At 49.2% G+C, this 21,912-nt stretch overlaps 2 protein-coding genes across 3 annotated transcripts; both read left to right on the top strand.

Annotated features, from left to right (window-relative positions):
* The first annotated feature begins 836 nt into the window (after positions 1–836).
* Positions 837–12,016, top strand: LOC111163258 (elongation factor 1-alpha, somatic form-like). The gene is given in 8 exon segments (XM_089915459.1): positions 837–881; positions 964–974; positions 1,024–1,079; positions 4,666–4,898; positions 5,011–5,266; positions 9,680–9,927; positions 11,692–11,768; positions 11,770–12,016. Coding segments are annotated over 8 exon segments (1,173 nt in total).
* Positions 12,017–15,283: 3,267 nt separating this feature from the next.
* Positions 15,284–19,485, top strand: RPL11 (ribosomal protein L11). 2 transcript variants are annotated; one of them, XM_022551928.2, is made up of 6 exons: positions 15,284–15,406; positions 16,133–16,283; positions 17,300–17,406; positions 17,713–17,844; positions 18,868–18,978; positions 19,411–19,485. In XM_022551928.2, exons 1-6 carry the CDS (start codon positions 15,401–15,403, stop codon positions 19,438–19,440), a joined length of 537 nt encoding a protein of 178 aa, XP_022407636.1. In that variant the 5' UTR covers positions 15,284–15,400; the 3' UTR covers positions 19,441–19,485. The 2 variants fall into 2 exon arrangements, with proteins under 2 accessions (XP_022407636.1, XP_089755331.1); XM_089899205.1 differs by having other exon boundaries at positions 15,382–15,406; positions 16,136–16,283.
* Positions 19,486–21,912: the final 2,427 nt, after the last annotated feature.

Genomic DNA, 21,912 nt, shown 5'->3' with positions numbered 1-21,912 from the left:
ACCCCAGAGATGAACAAGGCTGTGGCTGCAGTCACGTCCCTTCCTCCCTTCATTCCTTCAGACGTTAATTCGCTGAGAGGTAGAGCCATGCTCTGGCTAAGATGCTGGGGTCAGACAACCTGTGTTTCAACCCTCGTTCTGCTACTTTCTCACCGGCGGTCCTGCCCCTGAGCCTCAGCATCCTCGCTCTTCAGAGACTTAGTAGCAGCATAAAGGGGATGGTGCGCACAGGGCTCTGGGGGCAGGGCCTGGAAGGCGGCAGTCGGCGATTCTGCACTTACTCAACAAACTCAGGGTTTGCAATGGGTCGGGCTCTGTGCTGGCTGGAGACAGGAATGAATCCATTTGCTTCTTGAGGCCCAGGACGACCCAGGAGGCAGATATGTAAAAAGCTAGAGCTCCCACCCTTTCCCATACACACGCCTGAACGCCCAGGGACAGCAAGTACAGGACCGCCTCCGGACCCCAGGTTCCTTCCTTCACCTCCCATCCTCAGGCCTGCCTTAAACCCTTGGGCCATCTCTTAGTGCCCAACCTGGCATTGGGAGTGGTGGGGAGAGGGTGTCGTTCAGCATCTCAAAGCCCACAGGTGCCTCCTTTTCGTGGGCAGCGGGCTCATCCCCTCCCCACCTGAAACATGACAGCCCACCCCCTGAGAGCTGGGCCCTGGGTTTTTCCCACATGGTCCAGAGGACCAGTGGGAGCCAGTGGGGATGTGGGGATGCAAGAGGCAGGCCTGGGATGTGGGCTGTAAAAGGGGGTGGGGCTGGGCACCCGGTGGGTCAGCTCTAGATGCCAAGAAGCACCAGGGGCTCCTCCTGACTCAGGAGGTAGACATGACCCCCTTGGAGCTGGGGGAGAGACCAGAGCAGCCTCCCCAGGTGCGAGGCGTTGGGGAGGCCCCCTTCCCCTTCCTTCCTGGCCAACTGTTTTCCTCTCCTGTCTCAACCTCTGCTGGCCCAGTCCCAGGGAAGGTGAGCTAGGGGCAGGGGCCCTGAGCACACCTGTCCTTCTCTCTCCCAGCAGCTCCCAGCATGGGCAAGAGATCAACATCGTGGTCACCGGCCACGTGGACTCGGGCAAGTCCACCACAAATGAGCGTCTTATACAAATGCGGGGGTGTCAACAAGAGGACCATTGAAAGGTTTGAGAAGGAGGCCTCCGAGCTGAGGCTGCTGTGCCTGAGTGCCCCCCGCCCCCTTTCCAGCCTTGGTTTCCCTGGGAGGGAGCCCTTATGCTGGGGGAGGGCACAGCCCGCTCCCGCTGAGCACCTGCTGCGCTGGTAGGTGCTTTTCTTAATCATTCCAGGCAGGTGGTGTGGCTGCCATTTTCCAGGTGAGGAAATGAGGCTCGGGAGGGTTAAACAGCTCGCCTGAAGGTGGCGCCAAGGTTTAAATTCAAGTGTGCCACACTGTATCTCAGGAGGTAAAGCTGCATCCCCATTTAAAAGGGGGAAAAGGGGTTCCCTGGTGGCGCAGTGGTTGAGAGTCCGCCCGCCGATGCGGGGAACACGGGTTCGCGCCCCGGTCCGGGAAGATCCCACATGCCGCGGAGCAGCTAGGCCCGTGAGCCATGGCCGCTGAGCCTGCACGTCCGGAGCCTGTGCTCCGCAACAGGAGAGGCCACAACAGTGAGGACCGCGTACCGCAAAATAAATAAATAAATAAATAAATAAATAAATAAATAATAAAAGGGGGGAAAGGATTCATTGGCCGTGCATCTATTATGGATGTTGAGGCAGCCCCTGGAGATACAACGGCGAACATAACAAGCCTTGTCCCCCGGGAACTGTTGGTCACACACCATTGTGCCACAAGACCAGCTCAGTAACTGTGGGTGCTGCAGGAGCCCAGGGCAGGGATAATGAACACGGCCTGGGAGGCCCTGAAGGCTTCCCAGAGGAAGGGACCCCCTCTGAGTCTTGAGGGAATGAGGAGGGTATCCATGGGCCACGAGGAGACCAGAACAGCAGGTCAGAGCACCTCAGGTGGGGTGCGATTGACGAAAGGGGGACATGGGCCTTGACAGCCCTGCTAAGGAGTCTAGCCACTGTCACTGCAGCCACTAAAGGACTGCAAGCACGGGAATGACGGGGTCAGACAAGTCTTTTAGGAAGAGCACACTGGGGGCAGCAAAGGGCCAACAGACCAAAGGGCCCAACACTGTGGTCTGGGAAGCCAGTCAGCAGGTTGTTGCAGCTGAACAGGTGAGCAAGAATCCTGGCCTGGGATCAGGCAGCAGCAGTGGCATGGAGAGTAATGGATGGAGTCCAGGGTCGCGGAGGTGGGGGATCCACAGAGCTTAGGGGTTAGCTCTAGGTAAGGGGGTGAGGGAAGAAGAGGAATTCCTGGCTTGAGAAAGTGGATGGTTGGTGAATACCAGAGGTGGAGCTGGTCTGGGTCTGAACGAGTCTGCCCTAGATGTGTGACACTTGAGGTGTCCACGGGGCAGCTGTATATTGACGTCTGGACCTCGGGAGGGAAGCCCAGGTTGGAGACTAGACCACAGGAGTAAGCAGGGCACACGCTGTGGGAAAGGGTAAGGGACAGAGCCCTGGGACGGGTGGAGAAAGAGAAGCCCGTGCAGGAGAATGAGAACGGAGGGCCAGGGAGGTGGGTGGAAAATCTTGGAGAAAGTTGAAGAAGCATGTCAACAAGATGGGAGGGGTCTGAGAACCAGCTGCTGCAGAGGTATAAATAAGGAGGATTGAAAAAAGACGGTAATTAACAGGGCATACATTTGTGCCATCGGCTACATAGATCCCGTTTTCCTACTCTTGGCTTCCAGAGGCACCATCAGTTGCTGTGGAGCCACTTATGTGGCAGGGGCCAGTCAGGAAAGCTTTAGAACCCTGAGAGAAGACGGGCTGGCCCAGAGCCAGTATGGTGGAGCATAACCGAGAAGTTCATGGAGAAACAAATGACCGGATGTGGTGGTTCTCAAGTTTTTGGGTCTTAGAAACCCTTTATACTCTTACAGGGACCCCAAAGAGTTTTTGTTTATGTCAATTAGACATATCTACATTTACCATATTCAGAATTAAAACTGAGTTTTTAGGGCTTCCCTGGTGGCGCAGTGGTTGAGAGTCCGCCTGCCGATGCAGGGGACACGGGTTCATGCCCCAGTCCGGGAGGATCCCACATGCCGCGGAGCAGCTGGGCCCGTGAGCCATGGCCGCTGAGCCTGCGCGTCTGGAGCCTGTGCTCCGCAACGGGAGAGGCCACAACAGTGAGAGGCCCGCGTACCGCAAAAACAAAAACAAAAAACTGAGTTTTTAAAATATTTAATTCATTTAAAAATAACAGTATGGGGACTCCCCTCGTGGTGCAATGGTTAGGAATCCACCTGCCAGCGCAGGGTACACGGGTTCGAGCCCCGGTCCGGGAAGATCCCACATGCCGCGGAGCAACGAAGCCCATGTGCCACAACTACTGAGCCTGCGAGCCACAACTACTGAGCCTGCGCCACAACTACTGAAGCCCGCACGCCTAGAACCCGTGCTCCGCAACAGGAGAAGCCACCGCAATGAGAAGCCCGCGCACCGCAACAAAGGGTAGCCCCCGCTCGCCGCAACTAGAGAAAGCCCGCGCGCAGCAACGCAGCCAAAAATAATAAATAAATAAATCTATTAAAAAAAATAACAGTGATAAGCCCCTTACATATTAAATAAATATCATAGTTTTGTGTTTGAAAAGTAACTATTTTTCAAAACAAAAAAATCTTAGAGCGGTGGCATTGTTTTACATTTTTTGCAGGTATCATTAATGTCTGGCTTAATGGCAGACAGCTGGATTCTCTTATCAGCTTCTGCATTAAATCTGTTCCAATTTTATGTCATGTAGCCTCTAAAAAACACAGCTAGAGGACCTGGAACCACTCTTTGAGAACTGCTTATCTAATATATATTCTAAACTGTGGGAGACTTTATACAAGTTCCTAAGTCAGGACACCTGGGTTCTAGTCCTATCTCCTAATAAACTAATTCATTTTCTTGAAGAATCCACCTGGTCTCTGGATTCTCCTGATCTCCACTCTGCCTTCAGGGCCTAGCACAGCACTTAGAACTGAAATGAACAAATGTTCAGGGTCTCCCAGCTGGCAAGAGGCAGAGTACGCCCTAGACTAACATGGTAACCTGTATATGCTACAGAATTTTTAGTAGCCTCATTTTCACCAGTGCTGAAAGAAATTCAACTTACCCAGGATCCCAGGGGTAATTCTCAGTCACAGCTACCATTTAACACAGGGTAATGGTTAAGAGCATGAACTTTAGCGTCAGATGCCTTGGGTTCAAATCCTGCCTCTGCTGCTTATTACCTGTGCGATCCTGAGCTAGTCAGTTCATTTCTCTATTATGTCATCTGTAGAATGGAGGTAATAAAACTTCACTGAATCGCTGTGAGAATTCAGTGAGATAATCCATGTTAAGTACTAAAAACAGCACCAGGTACATGGTCAGCATTACATACATGTTTGCTGCTGTTAATTCAAGGCTCACTGTGGCCCTGGGTCATTCTGACTCTAAAACTTGCTCTGAAAGAAAAACTTAATTGTACAAGTAATACATTCTATTATTTTAAAAATTCAAAGGCATCTCCATACACTGCCCTGTTACTGTCTCCTCTGACTCTCAGCTTACTTGGGAACTTTCTTCTTGGTCGGTAGGCAGATTTGGAAGGCAGAGTGACCCTGGGGTTTTCCCTCCCACTCCTGGCCCAGATGGGCAAAGGCTCCTTCAAGTACACCTGGGTGCTGGACAAGCTGAAGGAGGAGCGGGGGCATGGCACACCACTGACATCTCCCTGTGGAAGTTCGAGACCAAGACACACTACATCACCAACATCAATGTCCCGGGTCACAGGGACTTCATCAAGAACATGATCATGGGCACCTCGCAGGTACCACCAGGGGGGGCTGTCTGCTCTGCCATGGGGGCCCTGCTATGGGGATGGGCAGTGGTTGTTCTAGGACAGGTCTGAGTTGGACCTTCCTCTCTGTCCCTCAGGCCAGGCAGACTGCACTGTGCTGACCGTGGCAAGTGGTGTAGGCGAGTCTGAGTCTGGCGTTGTCAAGAACAGGCAGACCCGTGATTATGCACAGCTGGCCTATACACTGGGCGTGAAGCAGCTCATGGTGGCGGTCAACAAGATGGACATCACAGAGCCTCCTTACTGTAGGACACGCTTTGAGGAAATCAGCAAGGAGGTGAAGGCCTCTCTCAAGAAGATCGGTTACAACACTAAGGCTGTTGTCTTTGTGCCCATCTGAGGCGGGCTTGGGGACAACATGACAGAACCCAGCACAAAGGTGAGGGCGGATGGGGGCAGGGCCAATTACATGAGACTTTCCAACTCAAATCTTTGGGCTTTTCCTAGAATATAATACCTAGGATTTAGAGTGTGCTTCTAGGCCAGTCACTGTGAGTGATCTCCATCGCCATGGGATACATGATTTGATTCCCATTTTACAGAGGAACAAACAGAGGTAACTCAAGACTACGTGACTAGTGAGCATAGAGCTTCACTGTCCAATATGGTAGCCACTGATTATATGTGGCTATTTAAATGATTAAATCAAATAAACGCACTTCCTTAGTTGCATTAGCTACACTTCAAGTGCCCAACAACCATATGTGGTTACCATATTGGACAGTGAAGTTATGAAATATTTGTCACTGCAGAAAGTTCTATTGGGTAGTCTTAGCAGAGTCTAGAATTCTAGCTCATGCTCACTGCGTCTAAGCTATCCTACCTCTCAGGATGGATTAGGCAGTTATGGAGGCAATATAAATGTCTAAGATATAGTCACTGTGCCCATGGGTCCCAGAATCTGGTAGGGTTTAACATTCCTAGATGAGTGTCACCCTACTAAGGAAGTCTAGCTCTAGCATCAGACCTGGGTTCAAGCTCCATTTCCATCCCTTGCCCACAGTAAGGGACGAGGGAGCCTCCATTTCCATCCCTTGCCCACAGTAAAGGGACGAGGGAGGTATTAATGCTCTGGGACTTAGGACTCACTTCATGGGGTTGTGGGAATTACCTGGGAGATTCCACACGGGCAACTGTTCACACAAACAGTTGGCGCTCAAGCGCTAACTGCTACTACTTACTGCATTTGCCTAAAGCCTACCTTTTCTATAACTGACTTGAGGATTCTTAAGCTTTTGCTCCCCGTGTACATAGCTATCTTTTTCTGACTATAAAAGTAATGTCTAACATTTTACAAGGAGCATTTCATGCAGATATGAAGCATAAACTGCAATCCCATGGCTTAACAGATAACCTAGTTTTCATGTAGTTCTTTCTCGACGTTCACAGCTGGACTCAAACTAAACATAATATTCTATAACACTTCTAATTTTTAAAATTTCCTTGCCATTTAAACATGTTCAGGGACTTCCCTGGTGGTCCAGTGGTTAAGACTCCACGCTCCCAATGAGGGGGCCCAGGTTTGATCCCTGGTCAGGGAACTAGATCCCCCATGCTGCAGCTAAGAGCCCCCTTGCTGCAACTAAAAGATTCTGTATGACAGTTAAAGATCCCACATGCCACAACTAAAAAAGGACCTGCATGCCGCAACTAAAGATGCCGCGTGTCACAGTGAAGATCCCGCGTGCTGCATCTAAGACCCGGCACAGCTAAATAAATAAATATTTTAAACATGTTCAATAGTTAATGGGTGTGTTTTGTATTGAATCTCAAAATACAGTATTTTGTTTAGCCATATCCATTATTAAATGAAAATGGTGATTAATGATAGAAGAAATTACTATGTGACAGATACCAGACTAAGCACTTTACACATACAGAACCCCATGAAGAAGGCATTTTATTCCCATGTGAAATAAGAAAACTGAAACACAGTTAAGGAATAGCCCAAGGGCACAAGCTTCTAAGAATACTGTTTCTAATTTTATTTAAAATTGCCATAAGCATTTTGGTAAATAAATCTTTGCATGTGTCCTCAATAACTTAATTAGTATAATCTCTAATGAAACAAAGGGTAGGCATTATTTTGGAGTCTTCTGATATATCCTGCCCAATTGCCCTTGAGAAAGATTAGAACTGCCATTGGCAATGTGTTCCTTTGGACGGTATTTGAACTTCTGCACACAGAGCACTGTGCTTGGTGCTGAGGGTACCACAGTGAGTAAGAAGCAGCTCTGCCCACAGCACTCACAGTCTTGTGTGTGTGTGTGTGTGTGTGTGTGTGTGTGTTGGGAGTGGGGAATAATATCGTGTATGATGACAAGTGCCGAGAAAAATCTAAAAGGTAAAGGGACAAGGTAAGAGTGCGTTAGTGGTAAAGGGAGACTCATCTAAAATGACAAATCTGAAGCTTTTGATGTCTGTTTCCCCACACCGACTTTTTTGTTTGTTTTTTTGTTTTTTGTTTTTGGCTGCGTTGGGTCTTAGTTGCTGCACGCGGGCTTTTCTCTAGTTGTGGAGAGTGGGGGCTACTCTTCATTGTGGTGCGCGGGCTTCTCACTGCGGTGGCTTCTCTTGTTGCAGAGCGTGGGCTCTAGGCGCACGGACTTCAGTAGTTGTAGCACGCGGGCTCTAGGCATGCGAGCTTCAGTAGTTGTGGCACGTGGGCTCAGTAGTTGTGGCTTGCAGGCTCCAGAGCGCAGGCTCAGCAGTTGTGTCGCACGGGTTTAGTTGCTCTGCAGCACATGGGATCTTCCCGGACCAGGGATAAACCCGTGTCCGCTGTATTGGCAGGCGGATTCTTAACCACTGTGCCACCAAAGAAGTCCCACCCACACCCTGAGTTTTGTTACACATTTCAGCTAGTAAGATAAGGGAGTTTCATGCTCATGTCCTTTTGAGCATTTATTAGGCATCTACCATGTTCTAGATGCTAAAAGAACAAAGCATGCAGCCAGTGGACTAGATGGTAGACTTGGAGTTTAGACTCAGCTCTCAAATACCTGTGACATTGAACTCCTCGGTTTCCCCAGCTTTAAGATGGAGCTGATGCCAATCTCAAAGGCTGTGCAGGTCTGTGAGTTCGCACAGAGCTAAGCGAGTTGCCAAGTTCATCAAATTAATTGAAGAGCTCATCCTCATTGAGGAGGCTGGTGTTTGATAAGGAGGTGGCTTCATTATCAACTCCTGGTTTAGCCATCTGCCAGTCATTGGTCCTTTGGCAACCTACTTCTGACCCTCAATTACCCCCTCTGGAAAAAGAAGGGATACTTTTATTTTTTTTACAAGTTTGAATTATTTATACAAAATTACTTATTAAATTTTTTCAAAGCCTCCTACCTCTCCCCTCTCCCCCATCCTCTATAAGAGTTGAGTGTTAATAGAAATGGTAGCCTTCTTCCTTGGGCCACTAATTTTTGAGTCCATGAGGCGAGATGTGTTCTGTGTGGCTTCTGTATTGCATAGCTTTGCTTCTCTTCCATGGAAGAATGCTTCCTTGACTGGAGCCTCCTTCCCCATCCACTGAAACCTTCCCTGATGCCCCTTCCCCACCCTTTCACCCATGGCACTTGTTGCCTCTTCCCCTTCTGAGAGACTCACTAAGAACTGAGAGTTCACAGAGCTTGCTGTGAGTGCCCTCAGGGCCAGGGCACCTACCCCTCTCTACAGTGCTGTGGTAGGGGCCGGTGTTTCCTTTGATACAGGTGGGATACTGAAGTTTCGAAGCCTAGACGTTTGCTCAAGGACCTACGGCTGAAAGGAGGCACTTCATCAGGATTCCAATTGTCTGCCTGATCTATAAGGTCCAAGTGCTGACCAGCTCTTGGTCAGCCCACCTGGCCCTTAATATCGACCACCTTGATTCTTTCTGTATGTTCTCTGTCCTGGATTTCCAGTTAACTGATATATCTTTGAAGGCAAAGATGATGTCTCTGATGAACTTTGGGTAGGGTTTTTAGAGGAGTAAAGACAATGTCTGCTTAAAAGGCCTGCACACAATGCACTGTCATACTGAAAGCCCTCTTCCCAGAAGGTCTTTTTCTCAATAATGTGCCCTTGCTTATAAGTCTGCTTCCTTGGGGAGCATCTTAGTCTTTAGAAGGTATGAGCGTTAGAGTATCTGAGTCTTGTTTTCCTTCTTATTACTAATGTTTACTTAACTTTGCTGAACATTAACAAGTCCTTTCTCTTCTCTGGACCTCAGTTTCCCCATCTGTATAATGAGCAGATGGAATGGGATGTAAGGGCTATTCAGATTCTAGGAATCTCTGCTTCCTAAAATGTATGGGCTCAACTCAGGGGCAATGCCTGCGAGATGTGGAGTAATTGCCAGCATTTAGGGGGCACATAGTATGTATCAAGTATTGTGCTTGGTGGACTGAGTGTGGTCTTTTGTGTCTTTACACTGGTCTGCCAGTAGGCAGTGATATTGCCGTTTCACAGATGAGGAAGCCCAGGCTCAGAATGCTTAAAGAAATTCCTTGAGGTCCCATGTTAAGTGCGGGCTGGTACCTGGGACAGGCTTTCTCAGGGCTGAGTAAGGTGCACATGTGGTTGCTTTTCCAGATGCCCTGGTTCTGAAGCTAGAAAATTATCAGGAAGGAGGGGAACGTGGTAGGCATGAAGCTACTAGAAGCGCTGGACTCCATCATGCCGCCTGCCTGCCCTACAGACAAGCCCCTGTGGCTGTCCCTGCAGGATGACTGGGGGTGAGCACATGCTGGGGGGGGGGGTACTTGAGGTTGAGGGCCCACTAGGGTCTGGTTTCTCTGTCCTTTCAGGTATTGGCACCATGCCCGTGGGCCAAGTAGAAACTGGCATCTTTGCCCCCTGCAACATCACCACCGAGGTCAAGTCTGTGGAGATGCACCGCAAGGCCCTGGCTGAGCCCCTGCCTGGTGACAACATGGGCTTCAATGTGAAGAACGTGTCCTTAAAGGACATCAGGCAGGGCAACATGGCAGGGGACAGCAAGAATGACCCACCCTTAGAGATGGGAGCTTCCTCTCCCAGGTGAGAAAGCCCAATTACGGGTGTCTTCCTGAAGTGGCCATACCATCCTGAGAGCAGAATGTGTCACTGGGTCATTCAGGAAGTGGTCACTGAGCACAGGCTCCATGCTGGGCTCTTGTCAGCAGTGTAGGTACAGTCAGTCTGGGTTAGTACCCTGACTCTGCAGTGTATTTGCTGTTTGCCCTTGAACGAGATGATGCATTTTGGTGACCTGGTTAATTTCCAAAGTATGATCTTGATACCTTAAAGCAGTAGTTCTCAAACCAAATGCATTAGAAATCACTGGGGAAGTGTTTCAAAAATTCAGATTCCTAGGGCTTCCCTGGTGGTGCAGTGGTTGAGAGTCCGCCTGCCGATGCAGGGGACACAGGTTCGTGCCCCGGTCCGGGAAGATCCCACATGTCACGGAGCGGCTGGGCCCGTGAGCCATGGCCGCTGAGCCTGCGCGTCCGGAGCCTGTGCTCCGCAACGGGAGAGGCCACAACAGTGAGAGGCCCGCGTACCACAAAAAAAAAAAAAAAATCAGATTCCTAGAACTCTCCCTAGTGGTTCTGATTCAGTAGGTTTGCATGGAACCTGGGAAGCTGTATGCTTGGACCTCTCAGGTGTTTCCTTGACCCAGAGTCAGAATATGAAGCCCTTTCTTTTTTCTTTTATTTTCAATTTGGCCACACCACGTGCCATGTGGGATCTTAGCTCCCTCTACAAACCCGCGCCCCCTGCAGTGGAAGCACGAGTCTTAACCACTGGACTGCCAGGGAAGTCCCATGAAACCCTTTCTTTGCGGTACGTGGGCCTCTCACTGTTGTGGCCTCTCCCGCTGCGGAGCACAGGCTCCGGGCACGCAGGCTCAGCGGCCATGGCTCACGGGCCCAGCCGCTCCGCGGCATGCGAGATCTTCCCGGACCGGGGCACGAACCCGTGTACCCTGCATCGGCAGGCGGACTCTCAACCACTGCGCCACCAGGGAAGCCCGAAACCCTTTCTTAATGCAATGTCTAGCACATTCTTCTTTTTTAAAAAAAAAAATAATTAATTAATTTAGTTTTGGCTGCGTCGGGTTTGTTGCTGCCCGCGGGCTTTCTCTAGTTGCGGCAAGCGGGGTTACTCTCCATTGCGGTGCACGGGCTTCTCATTGCGGTGGCTCCTCTCGTTGCAGAGCATGGGCTCTAGGCGCTTGGGTTCAGTAGTTGTGGCACGCGGGCTTAGCTGTTCCGAGGCATGTGGGATCTTCCTGGACCACGGATCGAACCTGTGTCCCCTGCATTGGCAGGCGGATTCTTAACCACTGCGCCACCAGGGAAGCCCCTAGCACATTATTCTTTGTGCATGTGGAGGCTAGGACTACCTTGCAGTGACCCTGGGATTATTAAATGAGGTGATGTATAAAACAGCTGACCTGGGGCCACCTAACAAGTTAAGTAGCTATTATTATAATCCATTTTTCTAAAAGGTGGGGGGAAGTAGTACACATAATCATATCTATCACTCATAGACATCATTTATACCCAGCTCTGCCACTTCCTTGCTATGAAATTTTGGGTTACACAGCCTCCCTGCTGTGAAAATTAAAGTGAAATGAATGACATTTGCTTTGCACGGAACTTGGCATACCCTATAAACATTCAAATATTCACTATAATTTAAAATGTGTCCAAGGCAGCTGACCCCTTAGCTGGTTAGACCCACCTCCTTTGAAGGATGCTTGGCTAATACCCTCCTCATCCCCCGTCCCCCCACTTCCCCGCAGTTCCAGGTGATCATCCCCAACCATCCCGGCAGCATTGCAGCTGGCTACTCACCAGTTCTGGACTGCCACAGCGCCCAACACCTGCAAGTTTGCAGAGCTGAGAGAGAAGCTTGACCGGCACTCAGGCAAGAAGCTGGAAGACAGCCCTAAAGCCCTGAAGTCCGGGGAGGCAGGCATCACCCAGATGATGCTGAGCAATCCCATGTGCATGGAAAGCTTCCCTGAGTACCCACCCCTTGGTAAGGCCCAACAGCAACTGGCTACCGGGGCTGCTACCTCCTCCTCCCAGCTCCAGGGAGCCAGTTGGCCAATGTGTCACACCTGAGCTAGGAAGCAGAACCCGGTCAGAGGGTCTGAGTACCACGTTAGAAGGGCCCAGAAAGGGAAAGCAGCTTGCCTAGTGTCACAACGGGAAGGCAGGGGCCACTTTAGAGCCTTGCTAACTCAAAGTGTGGTCCGTGCACCAGCAGCATGGGAACCCCCTAGGAGTTGGTTAGAAATGCAGAATCTCAGGCTCCATCCAGACCTGCTGAATTCAAATCTTCATTTTAACAAGATCTCCAGGTAACTGAGGTGCACATCAAAGTCTGAGAAGCACTGACCTAGAGAAGGTGAACAGTAAAGAGATGAGCAGGGACTTTTTTTCCTTCCAGTACTCTCTGGTGCAGTGGTTTTCAAACCTAGTGGATTACCAGAACTACTGATGGAGCCTATTAAACCCAAAGGCTCAGATTCCCCAACCTCTTAGACTCCCCAGTTATCTTAGGCACGACTGGGCTTGAAGCACAAGAACTTTCTGAACTCAGTACACAGGGAATGGCACTGCCTACTCTGTGCTAGGCTCTGTGCTAAATGTTAGGCTGTCAGGGTCACCAAAGCCGTGGAGAAGAAAGCAGCTACTTGAGGCACAGTCACCAAGGCGACCATAAAAGCCGCCAAAAAGTGAGTGGTGACGGCTACTCAGGCCCCTCCAGGCCAGGGGCAGCCCAGGCAGAGCCACACCCTGGGAAAGAGTGGCTCAAGGAGGAGACTTGGACGTGCTCTTCTCTTGCCTGGGCTGTCCTAAACCTCCCCTGCTAACTGGGTTTCCTTTTTGCTGATGAGTTTCAGACATGGGGATAAAGCACAACAAGTCATTTTGCCTCTGCTTCTACTGTCCTGGATGTGTCAAGCAAGGAGGAAGCAGAGGGGTGCTGGGTCTCATTCTGCCCCTCTGGCTTCCTCCTGGGGGCCTGACTGGTGCAAGAACCAGGGAGCTGGGTTCACAGGGAGGAAAAGGTGTAAAGGGGGAAGCCGGGGGCAGCTTCTGGCCCTGGCTTAGATGATCAGTTCCTAGAACAGGACTGGACTCTGGTGTTAGACCCCCTGACTTAAATAGTGTCTATAAACGTTACTGAACCTCTGTGTGCCCATCTATAAAATGGGAAAACAATAGTATTTGCCTCCACAGGGATGTTGAAGTTTGAGTGAGTTGGTGCCTACTGGGCACGGCATATCAGTATCAATTAGCTATTCCTCATTACCACCTGTGGGTACTGCTGTCAAGGGACTCGGCTGGAGAAAAATTGTAGTGGGAGGGAATGAGATGGGAGGTCTTGAGGATAAGCTTTTATGTATCTTCCTAGGTACATGTTTCCCTGAAATTATTTTCTCTACTTTGATGATTTCAGAGTTACAGAGAAGTTGCAAGAAGTCCCACATATCCTTCATCCAGATTCTCCAAATCTTAAATTTACCACATTTGCTTTATCCTTTTCCCTCTAAATATACATTTTTTTCTGAACCATTTGATAATAAACTGCAGATATGCTGCCCCTTTCCTCGAAATACTGAATGTGTATTTCTTTTTACTTTTTATAATAGCAAGTAGTTTGAAAGTTTACTGAGGTTTTTTAAAATTATTATTATTTATTTGGTTGCACCAAGTCTTAGTCATGCCTCGCCAGCTCCTTAGTTGAGGCAGGCAGGCTCCTTAGTTGTGGCATGCGAACTCTTAGGTGCGGCATGCTTGTGGGATCTAGTTCCCTGACCAGGGATCCAACCTGGGTCCCCTGCATTGGGAGCATGGAGTCTTATCCACTGCGCCACCAGGGAAGTCCCTGAATGTATGTTTCTTAAACCTAAGGACATTCTCTTATGTAACCAAGCTCACATAATCAGGTCAACATTAAATTACCATGCATACATTTCTGAAGTCTACAGATTTTGCCAGTGGGTCCAATAATGCGCTTTATAGGAACAGAAAATGCAGGATCATGTGCTACATCCAGCTGTCACATCTCTGGAGTTTTGGAGAAGTCCCTCCCTTGGCTCTGCCCATCCTAGGGGCCTGCCTGAGGCCCCTGCTCTGCACTAGTGCTGGGTGCTTGGTAGAGAAGGCTCAGAGGATGGGCCTTTTCTCTTTGCTTTCCTCCATCAGCCCAGCTTCCCAGAAGTGTCCTTTCGTCCCTAAGGATGATACAAGGAGAACCTGGGGGCTTCTACCTCCCCCACGGGGATGAGAGAAGGAATTATGGCTGTAGAAGAAAGCCCCTTCACTCCTTTTCCACCAAAGCCCTGTATGCTCTCCTTTCTCCATTTGCTTCTGTCAAAGAAACCCCCTGATTCACAGCCAGCTTCTGTCTGGGGTGTGGATCTTGGCACAGCACCCCCTTGGGTCCTGCTGCTGAGGACTTAGTGCAAACCAGGGAGGCCTGTTACTGTCTGAGGTTGGAGTACTTGTCTGTCAGACTAATCTGTAAGCCATCTTTGTGCCTGCAGGATGACCCTCTCTTCATTATGCACCACGTCTAACACTTTTTGGGGGGAGGGGGTTGCTTGAATATAGCGGGTTTACATTAATAAGAATAACCCACTATATTATTATTGTTATTATTACCTCATTTAATTTTCACAACAACCTCAAGTGATATAAGTACCAATGTTATTTTTGGTTTTTTGTTGTTTTTTTTTTTTTGCGGTACGCGGGCCTCTCACTGTTGTGGCCTCTCCCGTTGCGGAGAACAGGCTCCGGACGCGCAGGCTCAGCGGCCATGGCTCACGGGCCCAGCCGCTCCGCGGCATGTGGGATCTTCTTGGACCGGGGCACAAACCCGTGTCCCCTGCACCGGCAGGCGGACTCTCAACCACTGCGCCACCAGGGAAGCCCAATAAGTACCAATTTTAAAGCTGAGGGAAACTGAGGCTGAAGGAGATATAATTAGTAACCTGCCCAAGATCTCATAGCTACTGAGCTAGCCAAGACAGCACCACATCTGCCTGTCTTCACAGCTCAGGACTCTTAAGCCAACACTCTGTTCTAACTACCGTTTAAATATTTAAATGCCATTTGTTTACACTGTTACAGAGTAAAACTGTTACTTCATAATTTGCATAAACTGACAGTGTATTCTGGCAGTCTCAACACGCCAAGAACCACCCGTACCTGAGGCTGTGGGCGGGAACAGCATCCCTGGGGACCGGAAATTCAAGGAAATGCCAGTTCAGGGAGCTTTAAAAACCGGTTTTTGGATAAGCCCACGCCCCAGTGGTCAGCCAGCGTCACTTGCAGTTGACATCTGTGTCCACGAGGGGGAAGCCGACTCTACGCGGCTCCAGACGCGCCTCTCTTCCTCTCCCTCATCTCGCTGGTTAGCCTGGGAAAAGGGTCCGCCTTCTGGCCCATAAGGCCCTGGCTCAGAAGTCTCACTTTCTCTTCCTGTTTCCCGTCATGGCGGTGAGTAGCCGAGGTGTGGGTTTGCTTCCCTTCATCCGCTTCCATCCACGGCCGGCGGAGCCTGCGGGGGTTACCTCTCCCGCCGCCCGAGGAGAACGGAGCCCGCGATGCCGGCCGTGCCGAAACTGGCAGAGCCATACGAGCCGAGGGCGCGGAGCTGGACCGTGTCACCTTCCTCCCATCCTCCCAGGAGCAGGCTCGGGGCAGCCGCGGGAGGCCAAGAAGCACGGCCCGCAGGCTGCAGCGAGGGCCAGTGGAGCGATCGGAGGGGTGTCTGGGACGCGGGGTTCGGACCTGTTGCTGGGCCCCGGGACTTGAAATTTGCCTGGTGCTGGGGAGCCTCAGCCGGTTCCTCCTCGGGGGAGAGGCCAGGCTTCGGGGGACGCTGCCCAGCCACGTGCTGTTTTCTCACCCCTCACCGGCCGTGTAACGGGGCGCCCTCCGTCACCTTACACTTTGAGCCCCTTGGGGTTCACCCGCATTGTCTGTAACTTTTCCACTCGGTACCTGTCCTGTTTCTGTTCACCCGTTCCGTGCGTGGGGGAAGGAGAAAACAAGACCCCGAGATGTCTTCCTCGGTGCTTCCCACACAAACATGGTGCTAATTCTTGAACCTTTAGGGCTTTCGGGACTATTTGGGATGAGCGGAAATGCGCTAAGTATAAATATTAGGCTGGCAGCTCTGGCGGGGTTGTGTGTGTTGACGGCTGCGCTTCCCTGTTGCAGCAGGATCAAGGGGAGAAGGAGAACCCCATGCGGGAACTTCGCATCCGCAAGCTCTGCCTCAACATTTGCGTGGGGGAGAGTGGAGACAGGCTGACCCGGGCAGCCAAGGTGCTGGAGCAGCTCACAGGCCAGACTCCTGTGTTCTCCAAAGGTGAGTCGTGGCTGGCAGGGAGAGGGCTGGCGGCTGGGGATGTCGGGATGTTTCTTACCTCGCCTGCTGTCGAGCCTGTTTTGTACCCATTTTGAAGGTGATATCTCTTTAAAGCATTGCCTTCCTGAGCTTCCCAAGAAGTATCTCCCTTCCAACATAGGAGTGGTATTGGAATACCAGATTTTGTATGAGCCGAGATTAAGCTAAGACTAGCCCAAGTAGAGGTTTTTGCAAGTAACGAGAGTATGAGGTAGTGTGGAAATGTTGGGAATGCAGAAAATGGTATTTGGCTTGATTAGCAGTTAGGGTTACATAGGCTACAGCTAGAACAGGGCTGTGTCCCTAAACTAACCTGGTTCGCATCCCGGCTCCATCACTTGCTAGTCTGTGACTTTGGCTTCTCTGGGCCTCAGCTTCCTTATTTGCATACAGGGGATGGTGGTACTTGCATTACAAGATCGCGGGGGACAGGATAGGTTATATGAAATGCCTGCTGCATACCAAGCACAGTGTAGGCATTACTGTTATTACATTTTTTGTTTTTAGAGTTTCATTGCTTTGGGGTAATGGAATATGGCAAGTCCTTGGAATCACAGCCTGCCTCTTACTACCAACTGATCTTGTGCAAGTTAACCTTTCACGGCTTCTGTGAAATGGGGATACAATAAGGTTTTAGCAAATATTAGCTATTATTAATAAACATTATTAGTAGAATGCATGGTCATTTTCCTTTAGCTTGTACTGGTTATGAACTTGCCCTCCCTGAGACTTTGACATTATGGCTCTGAGGTCTTAATCGCTCAAGTATGGCTGAGTGACTTGGAAGTTGGAAAATCTGTTTCTGTGTTACAAATGAATCTGATTAACTGATAGAAGTTGACACTGATTAGAACATCACTTTAGAACGTGGATGGATACTTAATGTCGCTTTGGAGTCATGGAGATGATTTTCTGGGGAAGAGGGGAGTGCAGTGGGAGTATGATAACAGCTGACTCCTTGTTACCCCTGCCTGCAGCTAGATACACCGTCAGATCCTTTGGCATCAGAAGAAATGAAAAAATTGCCGTCCATTGCACAGTCCGTGGGGCCAAGGCAGAAGAAATCCTGGAGAAGGGCCTGAAGGTGCGGCTGATCCCTCCGTGGGATAATACTGAAGAGCACCAGTTAGCACACGGTTACAGTGGTGGTGGTTACACTCAGTGTTCTGCCTTCTGGCTTTTTGAACTTCTGAAGGCTTTTTCCCTTCCCTTTGAAAGTTAGTAGTTACATGAAGTCCACAGCTGTGATTTGGTGTAGTGGGAATATCGGATTTTGTTGCTGGCCAAATTACATTGAATTGGGTCTTGGGGGCCCTGAGTATTGCAAGCTGAGCTAGTTATTGCGGGGTAGAGGTGACGGGGAGTGATTGCTGCGTTTTTTTTCCCTCAGGTGCGAGAGTATGAGTTAAGAAAAAATAACTTCTCAGACACTGGAAACTTTGGCTTTGGGATCCAAGAACACATCGATCTGGGGATCAAATATGACCCAAGCATTGGTATCTACGGCCTGGACTTCTATGTGGTATGAATACTTAATCTGTTCTACTCCTGGTCTGTGAGAGTGGAATCTGTTCCTCCTTTATTTCGTATGTGCTATCTTGATGGTGACATGTTGGGTTGGGGCTCTGAGTGTTGTCTGTCTTCTCTCCCTTGGGAAGATACACCTCGTTAGTGGCAGGTGTGGGGATATAGCACTGTGAACTAGATGGACAAGATCCGTGACGTTTACGGTCTAGGATCTAGCTAGCAAGCATTGATGTTGCTCAAAGGTGGGCGAAGGAAACGGTTCCATGCAGCCACTGAACTGAAAATTTGAGAGACGGTATTGGGGTTGCATTTGGCGTCTGGGTTGGCTGCACTGAGGCTGCCCTTTCCCTGCTTCTTCCCTTAGACTCTGGGAATGGGGTGGCTTCCATCCAGAGGACATGGAAGCAGGTTTGACGATGGGGCTGTTTGCTCAGGATGGGGATTTTAATGGAGACGTGACCATTTTTTTGGTCCAACCACCAAAGTAAATAAATGGCAAAACCCTGAAGTCCTGACTAGTATGAACCTGAAGGATGGCAGCAGTCTTCATACTAGATTTGAATATCCAGAGAAATGGTGGTGAGAGTTGGGTGCTCACGGGGGATGACAAACCTTTAAGAAGCAGTTGTGAGCTGAAGCAGAGGAGAGAAATAGTTATTTCTTTGTGCTTCTTGAAAGTTTAAGATTTCTACAATGCACATGTTGGAGTAAAATTTATTTGCTTTTTTTTTTTAAAATAAAAGTGCTTTGGGGTATGGGGGCAGTGGTGAATCCTTAGCTACCATTGGAAGTTAGGTAGGGGAGCGGGGAGGAGCTGCAAGTCCAGCCTCCAGAGCAGACCTATAGTGTATAGGAAGGCCATGTGTCATCTAGGGTGCAGGTTCCATCAGACACTGAGATCATCGGTCTCTTGAGCCACCAGGTAACTCTTGAAGATCAGTCACTCCAATGTGTGAGTCTTGTCCGTCTGCTCTTGACTCTGAGCTGGCTAGGTGACTGTTGGTTATTCCTGGGACAGGTGCTGGGTAGGCCAGGTTTCAGCATCGCAGACAAGAAGCGCAGGACAGGCTGCATTGGGGCCAAACACAGAATCAGCAAAGAGGAGGCCATGCGCTGGTTCCAGCAGAAGGTAAAGCTTGATCTGTCTCAGGTGAAGTGGTGGAATGTGGTGTTGGTGAATGGAGTTGGGATACGGGGATGCAAAGTCTAGCACCCTTTGGTGGGTAGCTCTTTTAAAGGTGGAACATTTGGGCAACTTGGAAAATGGGCTTCCAGGGTTGGTGGTTTAAAAGAACACCCAGAACCAGGCTTTCTCCCCAGCCCCGTGAATGCAGATAGCTGGAAGGGGAGGAATATGGCTTTAATAGGAGCCCCTTTTCTCAGGGTATAGTGCAGTTGAGCATAGTGTAGCAGTTGTTAAAGATGGCCAGCTTCCTGTTTGGGGATATGGGATTCAAAGCCGAAGTTCACGTACCTGATTTGAATTCTTGAACGTTAGCCATTGCTGCAGTCTTTACTGTTAACCGCCTGTTCTGAAAAAATAAAATCTGTTCTCTTTCAGTATGATGGGATCATCCTTCCTGGCAAGTAAATTCCCGTTTCTATCCAAAAGGCTAATAAAAAGTTTTCAGTGAAATGTACAATTACTGTTGTGTGTTCTGTGAAAGGAGCCTGGCCATATTCAAGTCCTTGGACCTCAAGCCACTTAAAGCTTCGATGGGAGTAGCTGGTAACAACCCTGTCACCCCTGATTGGATGCCAGTGTTTCCTGGCAGATCCAAACCTGAGAACTTCCGCAGCACTGTCTGTGCTCACCACACCCTTGTTGACAGGCTGTGGTGCAGTGACCCCGTGGAAACTGACTGTAGAGGGGAGGGAATGGTTGGGGCTGGGTTTGAATTTAGAGCCTTGATTAAAGTGGGGTGCAGGGCTCCCCTCTGTTCAGCGATTCTGCTCTTCATTAGAGGTTTTACCAGCAACGATGTCTGAAAGGATCAGAGGCTTTGGTGTGGTGCTTGGGGTTAAATATTGGACTCAGTTTTCCTTTAAAATGAGAATCTAGAGTTGATGAGACTATAAGTAGAGAAAGGGAGTGGTCTTTGAGACACATTGCATGGATGTGATTCCTCGCCCTGCATTTTATTAGCTGTGTTTAAATCTGCCTCAGCTTCCCCGTATGTGTCGTGAAGGCAATAATGGTTATATCCCTCAGGATTAAACGGTTTGATACTTGCAGGATGCTTAAACTTGTACCAGGCACATAGTGCTCAAAAGGGATTAATTCTGTGTTACCATCTGTGAGAAATGTTACTCTTAACCCGTTTGCTCCCCCTTTGGTGCGAAAGTGGAACGTGTCTTGCCTGTACTTTACCAGGTCACTGAAGCAGTGACATTCAAAAGCCACCATTTCTCTATTGGACACAATACTTGGCCAGTGGTTCATAGTTTAAATTTTGAGCACAGGTTAACTCAATAATTTACTCACTTGTGACTAATGAGTTCAGTTGTCCCTGGGCCACCTTTTCGTTGCTGTTAAATGGTTCTCTAATTTAATAGCTGCCTTCGTAGGTATTTTTAAACCTTGAAGTTATTTGGTATGCCCAACTTTTTGTGAAGATACTACTTAGTCTTCCTGATAAAGTCTTAGGCATCAGATCCAGATGCTTAAAGGAGAGAATCATGAAATGTGCTAGCATAAACTTGTTTCACTTAAAACATCAATGTGCATTCACTTCTCAGTCTTTTACTGTGGGCCACCACTTTGTAAATGGAGTAAAGACTTGTGAACGAGCCCAATTCTTGTGATTCAGCTTCACTTTTATAGGTGGGTGCACCTCATTGTTTAACATCTGTAATGACACTAACAACTACTACTGGAATAAACATCTTAGAGAACAAAGTAACTTGGTGAATATATGAGCTAACTAGGACTGGGTGCTAGCTGCTGTGGGAAGTCAGTATATTTTCCAGAGGTGGGAGTGTATGCTAGCTTCATCTAAATAAAGCACTGCAGGAAAATGAAATGTAGAAAGTGGAAGTCCTAATAGTATTGCCGTCCTTGTGCTCTTTACTGTTAGCCATTTGCCATGCAGCTGTGTTTAAGCTTGTGGTACTAATTAGTTTAACAGTGTACACCTGCCCACCCTCCATTTGTTCCTGCTGTACTGTGTACTCAGTTGACTTCACTTCCCATTTAAAAATTAAACTGCCTGGGCTTCTGGCCCAGAGGGAAAAAAGCCCTAGGGAGTTTGGAGACTCGCTGGATTTTACTCATAGTTCTAGCAGTGGTGTTTTAGGTGAGTGATGAAACATGTTGGGAACTGGAACAGGTGAGGAGGCTTCCTTAACCAGTTTAGAGCAGCAGTGCCAGGAAAGCTTACCCGCTCTCTGATGAGAAGCTTGGCTTCCAGACAAATGTCACACAGGGTCTGAAGCAGTGATGTTTGGGTCGAGCTTGCTTGGATCACTTGGGGGTTGTTAGAACTCCTATAGGCCCCACCTCAGACCCGAATTCCTTTAACAAGATCTGTAGGTGATATGTATGCATACTAAAGAGTAGAAGCGCTGACCGCCTCCTAAGGTCAAAACAGAGAGGGAAGGCATAACAGGGAGACTTCTTTAATAAGTTTAGTTTTATGAAGTTCCTGCTGTGTGGTTTTTCTCATTTCCTCAGCTACTGCCCATGAAAACTTAGGTAGATGTTAGGTGACTCTGGACCCACGCTACATGTGGTTGTCCAGAATAAGGTAGTGTCCCTGGCGGGCATCTGTCTGTCCCAGTTTCAGGCTCGGGAACGCTAGATGCTGCTTGGCTGAATGAATGTTGTAGTCCTGCAACTACCCTTTGGGGTAGAGTTCTCAAACGGGGGCAGTGTTGCCCCTCCCCGTCCTGGGGTATTTGGATATTTGTGGGGGTGGGCTTTTGGTTATCACAGTAACTAGGGCTGCTATGGGCTACTGGAGGTCAAGGGTATCAAATATTCCGCCATTCGGGACGATCACAAATGTGTGAAGTGCTATGGGGGTAGTTACAGGGTGGTTACTGATGACTTTAGCTACATGGT

This window comes from Delphinapterus leucas, chromosome 1, assembly GCF_059928025.1.
Source record: "Delphinapterus leucas isolate spDelLeu-1000000601 "Yukka" chromosome 1, BTC_Dleu_Yukka2, whole genome shotgun sequence".
Lineage (NCBI taxonomy): Eukaryota > Metazoa > Chordata > Mammalia > Artiodactyla > Monodontidae > Delphinapterus > Delphinapterus leucas.
This window is presented reverse-complemented; position numbering and strand designations above follow the sequence as displayed.

Coding starts and splice junctions, on each gene's coding strand:
- RPL11 (XM_022551928.2), top strand. Junction 16,284..17,299: donor GACTCCTGTGTTCTCCAAAG/GTGAGTCGTGGC, acceptor CCCTGCCTGCAG/CTAGATACACCGTCAGATCC. Junction 18,979..19,410: donor TGCGCTGGTTCCAGCAGAAG/GTAAAGCTTGAT, acceptor GTTCTCTTTCAG/TATGATGGGATCATCCTTCC.